Raw genomic sequence first — 7,361 nt, 5'->3', positions numbered from 1 at the left:
TGACTAGCTGGCAGAGGGGACTCTTATCTGGGTTCATCTCTTGGCTCTGAAGGGCTTTGTAGTGGTAGGAGTGGGGGTCACTTGATTGGAGGTGTGTGTAAAATTTTATGGCTCGCTTTTGAATTTGAATGATTAGGGGGTATTGGCCGAGTTCTGCCCTGCATGCATTATTGGCAGTGTGTCTGTGGACCTTAAGTAGGTTTTTGCACAATTCTGCATGCAGTACTTCTAATGGGTGTTTTTTCCCATTTTGGGAAATCTTGGTTAGTTAATGGACCCCACACTTCACTGCCATATAATATTATTGGATTTATTACGGAATTTAGAATTTTGAGCCAGGTCCTAATTGGGATGTCAATTGGAATTTTCCTTTTGATGGCATAAAAAGCCCTTCTTCCCTTCTCCTTCAATTCATTCACAGCCATATTGAAGTTTCCATTATGATTTATTTTCAATCCCAAATATGGGTAGCTTTTTGTGTTTTCTAATATGTGTGTGCCTAATTTAAATGTATTATGTGAACTCTGAGGACTCGTGTCTCCTTTGAAAGATCATGACTTTAGTCTTCTTCATGTTTACGTTCAGAGACCATGTCTGACAGAACTGGTGGAGGATGTCTAGGTTCTGTTGTAGACCCTCTTTAGTGGCTGACAGCAGAACCAGATCATCTGCGTACATCAGTAATTTTGCATTGGTATCGTGCAGAGTCAGACCGGGTGCAGTAGAAAGTTCTAATAACTTTGCTAATTCATTTATATATATATTGAACAATGTTGGACTTAAATTGCACCCCTGGCGGACTCCGCGACCCTGGGGTGAAGAAATTTGTTCTTTTTATTTCCAATTCTAACAGCACATTTGTTTTTTGTGTACATGGATTTGATCAAGTCATATTGTATTTCCTCCAACACCACTTTCTAGAATTTTGAAGAAAAGACCTTTGTGCCAAATTGAGTCAAAAGCTTTTTCAAAATCGACAAAGCAGGAATATATTTTGTTTTTGTTCTGTTTTACGTGAATGTCAATTAGGGTTTTAAGAGTGTATATATGGTCAGAGGTACGATAATTTGGTAAGAATCCGATTTAGCTTTTACTTAGAACGCTGTGTTCTGTAAGGAATTCTATGAGTCTGGTGTTGATGATACTACATAGAAGTTTGCCCAAATTACTCGTCACACAGATACCCCTATAGTTTTTTGGGTCATGTTTATCTCCACTCTTGAAAATTGGGGTTATGAGTCCTTCATTCCAGACATCAGGAAAATAGCCTAGATTTAGTGTCAAATTGAATAATTTTAAAATAGCCAATTGGAATTTTTCAGAGCTGTGTTTAATCATTTCATTAATATGCCATCTGTACCACAGGCCTTTCTAGCTTTAAGGCACTGGAGTTTTGATTTCAGCTCTTGTTCTGTGATTGGGAAGTCTAGAGGGTTTTGATTATCCTTTATGGTATTTTCCCATTTTTGTAATTTTTCACATATCTGGCTGGTTTCCGTTTTTGTATTTAGGGGTACAGTTGTAAAGAGTGATGTGAAGTGGTTTGTCCCAAACATCCCCATCTTGGATAGCCATTTCTTCCGGCTTATCTTTATTCAATGAGTTCCAGTGGATGTTCTCTCTCTCTCTCTCTCTCTCTCTCTCTCTCTCTCTCTCTCCTCTCTCTCTCTCTCTCTCTCTCTCTCTCTCTCTCTCTCCAGGCTCTATATAAGTGATGTCTCTCTCTCCTTCCAGGCTCTATAGTGATGTCTCTCTCTCTCTCCAGGCTCTATAGTGATGACTCTCTCCTCATCTCTCTCCAGGCTCTATAGTGATGTCTCTCTCTCTCCGAGGCTCTATAGTGATGTCTCTCCTCTCTCTCTCCAGGCTCTATAGTGATGTTCTCCTCTCTCTCCAGGCTCTATAGTGATGTCTCTCTCTCTCTCTCTCAGGCTCTATAGTGATGTCTCCTCTCTCTCTCCAGGCTCTATAGTGATTCTCTCTCTCTCCTCCAGGCTCTATAGTGATGTCTCTCTCTCTCTCTCTCTCTCTCTCCAGGCTCTACTAGTGATGTCTCTCTCTCTCCAGGCTCTATAGTGATGTCTCTCTCTCCAGGCTCTATAGTGATGTCTCTCTCTCTCTCCAGGCTCTATAGTGATGTCTCTCTCTCTCCTCTCTCCAGGCTCTATAGTGATGTCTCTCTCTCTCTCTCTCTCTCTCTCTCTCTCTCCAGGCTCTATAGTGATGTCTCTCTCTCCTTCCAGGCTCTATAGTGATGTCCTCTCTCTCTCTCTCTCTCTCTCTCTCCAGGCTCTATAGTGATGTCTCTCTCTCTCTCCAGGCTCTATAGTGATGTCCTCTCTCTCTCGCTCTCTCTCTCTCTCTCTCTCTCTCTCTCCGCTCTCTCTCTATCTCGCTCTCTCTCTCTCCAGGCTCTATAGTGATGGTCTCTCTCTCTCCAGGCTCTATAGTGATGTCTCTCTCTCCAGGCTCTATAGTGATGTCTCTCTATCTCTCTCTCTCTCTCTCTCCAGGCTCTATAGTGATGTCTCTCTCTCTCTCTCTCCAGGCTCTATAGTGATGTCTCTCTCTCTCTCTCTCTCTCTCTCTCTCTCTCCAGGCTCTATAGTGATGTCTCTCTCTCTCTCCAGGCTCTATAGTGATGTCTCTCTCTCTCTCTCTCCAGGCTCTATAGTGATGTCTCTCTCTCTCTCTCTCTCTCTCTTCTCTCTCCAGGCTCTATAGTGATGTCTCTCTCTCTCTCCAGGCTCTATAGTGATGTCTCTCTCTCTCTCTCCAGGCTCTATAGTGATGTCTCTCTCTCTCTCCAGGCTCTATAGTGATGTCTCTGTCTCTCTCTCTCTCTCTCTCTCCAGGCTCTATAGTGATGTCTCTCTCTCTCTCCAGGCTCTATAGTGATGTCTCTCTCTCTCCAGGCTCTATAGTGATGTCTCTCTCTCTCTCTCTCTCTCTCTCTCTCTCTCTCCAGGCTCTATAGTGATGTCTCTCTCTCTCTCTCTCTCTCTTCTCTCTCTCTCTCTCTCTCTCTCTCTCTCTCTCTCTCTCTCTCTCTCTCTCTCTCTCTCTCTCTCTCTCTCCAGGCTCTATAGTGATGTCTCTCTCTCTCTCTCTCTCCAGGCTCTATAGTGATGTCCTCTCTCTCTCTCTCTCTCTCTCTCTCTCTCACCAGGCTCTATAGTGATGTCTCTCTCTCTCTCCAGGCTCTATAGTGATGTCTCTCTCTCTCTCTCTCTCCAGGCTCTATAGTGATGTCTCTCTCTCTCTCTCTCTCTCTCTCTCTCTCTCTCTCTCTCTCTCTCTCTCCAGGCTCTATAGTGATGTCTCTCTCTCTCTCCAGGCTCTATAGTGATGTCTCTCTCTCTCTCTCTCTCCAGGCTCTATAGTGATGTCTCTCTCTCCAGGCTCTATAGTGATGTCTCTCTCTCCAGGCTCTATAGTGATGTCTCTCTCTCTCTCTCCAGGCTCTATAGTGATGTCTCTCTCTCTCTCTCTCTCTCTTTCTCCAGGCTCTATAGTGATGTCTCTCTCTCTCTCTCTCTCTCCAGGCTCTATAGTGATGTCTCTCTCTCTCTCTCTCTCTCTCTCTCTCTCTCTCTCTCTCTCTCTCTCTCTCTCTCTCTCTCTCTCTCTCTCTCTCTCTCTCTCTCTCTCTCTCTCTCTCTCTCTCCAGGCTCTATAGTGATGTCTCTCTCTCTCTCTCTCCAGGCTCTATAGTGATGTCTCTCTCTCTCTCTCTCTCTCTCTCTCTCTCTCTCTCTCTCCTCTCTCTCTCTCTCTCTCCAGGCTCTATAGTGATGTCTCTCTCTCTCTCTCTCTCTCCAGGCTCTATGAGTGAGGACCCTCTCTTCCCCAAGTCTCCATGGCCCAGCCCCTCGCTCTGCGCCTCCTGCCACGAGGAGGAGGAAGGTGTGCATGTGTGGAACGAGGAGAAGGTTCTGACGTTCCTCAAGCAGCACTATGGAGCCGCCAACCTCTCCCCCAAACACACACTGACCCCCCAGGACCACATCTCCCCCTCGCCACAACCCCCCCCAGGACCGGACGAGGGGGGGCCGGGGGGAGGAGCTCAGGAGGTGCAGGAGGAGCAACACCAGGCGCTGAAGGAGGAGACGAAGCACGTAGGGGAGGGAGGAGGAGGAGCAGGAGGGACCCAGAGCGGAGTGCGGGCGGATGCTGGATCAGGAGTGTCCATCCTGGGTCTGGGTTTCAACAGTCTGGACATGAGTCTCTGTGTCGTCCTCTACGTCTCCTCCTGCCTCTTCCTCATGCTCATGTTCTTCTTCTTCAAAGTCCGATCCAGGCGCTGGAAGGTCCGACACAACCGGCCCTACGTATAACCTGAACCGGACTTTCTGGTGCCTGGGTTTGGTCCAGAACTAGGTTAGAGCTATAACCTGGACCGGACTTTCTCGTGCCTGGGTTTGGTCCTGAACTAGGTTAGAGCTATAACCTGGACCGGACTTTCTCGTGCCTGGGTTTGGTCCTGAACTAGGTTAGAGCTATAACCTGGACCAGATATTCTGGTGCCTGGGTTAAAACGTTTTTTATGTATGTATATCCTGGGTCTATTTTTGAAATGTAAAATCCAGACATGTTTTTGTCCTAAACTGGGTTGTATGTATAACCTAAAAGGGACTAGTGGCCTGGGATAATTTTTTGTGTGGCCCACATGTTAAATGTAGACTGGATTTTCTGAATGGATTTGTGTAAAAATGGGTCACACATTTCTTGGACTGAACTGGACGTTCTAGACCAGGGTTATCTTTTGTATGGACCACAAAATCCAGACTGGAATTTCTGGACTGAGTTTCTTTTTTTAAATGTGCTACATTTTAAACCTGGGTTGGACCAACGGACTGGACTTATTTTTACAAGCAGCCATGTGTTCATCCCGGACCGTACTCCCTGGACTGGGACCAGTGTTTGGAACAGACCTGAGAGCAAATCACTGTACTTATGTTTCCTTTGTTTTCAAGATGTCACAGGGCTCCAGACAGATGCCATTCTGTTCCCTTCAGTATAATTTTAAATTAACTAACCCTGACCCTCCAGACAGGCCATTCTGAGTCCCTCCCATTTCCTTCAGTATCATTTTAAATGAGCTGACCCTCTAGGCAAGCCATTCTGAGTCCCTCCCATTCCCTTCAGTATCATTTTAAATGAACTAACCCTGACCCTCCAGACAGGCCATTCTGAGTCCCTCCTGTTCCCTTCAGTATCATTTTAAATTAACTAACCCTGACCCTCCAGACAGGCCATTCCGAGTCCCTCCTGTTCCCTTCAGTATCATTTTAAATTAACTAACCCTGACCCTCCAGACAGGCCATTCTGAGTCCCTCCTGTTCCCTTCAGTATCATTTTAAATGAACTAACCCTGACCCTCCAGACAGGCCATTCTGAGTCCCTCCTGTTCATTTCAGTATAATTTAAAACTAACTAACATTAACCCGTTAAATTTGGAACCCAAAATGCTGCGTGTAAAAGAAACATAGAATCCTCTGCTGTCCCACAGATGGATTGGGCTTCTGTGCACGTGTCTGAGGTAGGAAGATGGGACGGGCTGAACGTTTCCCTTTTAGGATGAGGAAGAAGATGGAACTATTATTTATTTCATTCATTTGTATTTGATTTATTTCTATTTGAACTGTGAGCAAACTGAGCATGGACAGACAAACACAGAGACAGACAGACAGAGACACAGACTGTGTCTCCTGGCCTCGTTCTTTAAAAATTTGTTTTTCCTGACCTGGACGTTTTGGATTGGGGATTATCTTTTGTATAGAGACCATTATGTAAAATCCAGACTGCGTTTAGTGTTTAGAATTCGCTAAATGTAAAACCTGGACTAGACCACACACAAGGACAAATGTGATTATTCTCAACCTAGATCCTATTTTTCTAATATGTGACATCATACAGATTGACCTGAATCTCATCACCTGAACTGACTAGGTGAGTTGTGTTCTTCTGGGTGACTTGTGTTCGTATGGGTGCTGTACCTCTACAGGCTCCATTTTAAGAATGACACATAAATGGAAAAGCAATTTAGCTAATTATAAACGAATAGTGTCTCATTCACAATGATGTGAGTTTGTCTGTTTTTAAACTGCACAGTTAAAGAGTCCATGAAGAGAAAGGGGACTTGGAAACACTGTGCCCTGTTTACTGGTGAGTTCTGTTTCCATGGTGATATTCAGAATATTCAGAGTTTATTAACACTTTGATCGCCAGGGTTAAATTCATAATTTACCATCCCTCGCCAGCCCTATTTAACATGGAGAAGTTCCCCTTCTTTGCAGGGCTATAACTTTTTAAATTGTATTGCTAAATTGACATTACTATGGCCCATTCAACGTCCTATATCTATTGTTCAGGGTGTAGCAACGTTATACTTTTTCATTCACATATTCATACTAAAATACGGTCTAAAGTATAAGTATGTTTTTATCGTTTTCTGCAGTATCACAGGAACCTGTTTTGAGCTCTGATCTGAGGTTTGCAGATGACCTGCCTGTAATCGTTTGAAATGTAAATTATTATTTTTTTTGGACGATGGATGTTTGTAGTTTCCGAGAGTGCCATACATTTCTATGTAGTGTGGAGTTAATCTTCCCAGTAGTGTTTTCTATATGTGACTGACAAAGAGCTGACGGTCAGGTGAGGAGAGTCTGGTAGCACCCAGCACCAATACAGGGTCTGTTCTGTCCCGTTATGAAGCTTGGATCCGTTAAGTGTCTTGACTATTAAAAGGAGGCAATGTGATTAGTCAGGTTAAGTGTCTTGACTATCAAAGGGAGGCAATGTGACTGGTCAAGTTAAGTGTCTTGACTATCAAAGGGAGGCAATGTGACTGGTCAAGTTAAGTGTCTTGACTATCAAAGGGAGGCAATGTGATTGGTCAGGTTAAGTGTCTTGACTATCAAAGGGAGGCAATGTGATTGGTCAGGTTAAGTGTCTTGACTATCAAAGGGAGGCAATGTGACTGGTTAAGTGTCTTGACTATCAAAGGGAGGCAATGTGACTGGTCAAGTTAAGTGTCTTGACTATCAATGGGAGGCAATGTGATTGGTCAGACAGTCAATCTTCACAAATGAACACAGATGTAAGAACAGGTTCTGTAAGACAGAGTGGCTAGAAACTCACAGCAAAGGTTTCTAGTGGACTGATATCCAGTATTTAACACAGTTAATATATGTACAGTGATGCCACAGATTACTTGTAAAAATAATCGGATTACTGATTACTCCTTTAAAAGGTAATCTAGTTACTTTACTGATTACTTGATTATTATTAAAGTAACTAGGTTACGAAGTCGTCGTCCCCCCTGCTGCTGCCACAACATAAGAATGACAACAGTTTTA

The 7,361-nt window shown here is 44.2% G+C and overlaps 1 protein-coding gene across 1 annotated transcript in view; it reads left to right on the top strand.

Moving 5' to 3' along the window:
• qsox2 (quiescin Q6 sulfhydryl oxidase 2) overlaps positions 1 to 6,762 on the top strand; it is a 129,267-nt gene extending 122,505 nt beyond the window's left edge. The window contains exon 12 of the mRNA XM_084338178.1: positions 3,823 to 6,762. Within this exon, the coding sequence (XP_084194304.1) occupies positions 3,823 to 4,337 (515 nt within the window). The 3' untranslated portion in view covers positions 4,338 to 6,762. The remainder of the gene's footprint in view (positions 1 to 3,822) is intronic.
• Positions 6,763 to 7,361: the final 599 nt, after the last annotated feature.

The sequence above is a fragment of the Notolepis coatsorum genome (assembly GCF_963971535.1).
Source record: "Notolepis coatsorum genome assembly, chromosome: 2".
Taxonomy (NCBI): Eukaryota; Metazoa; Chordata; class Actinopteri; order Aulopiformes; family Paralepididae; genus Notolepis; species Notolepis coatsorum.
Note: the sequence above shows the minus strand (reverse complement) of the source record. Positions and strands in the feature narration are given on the sequence as shown.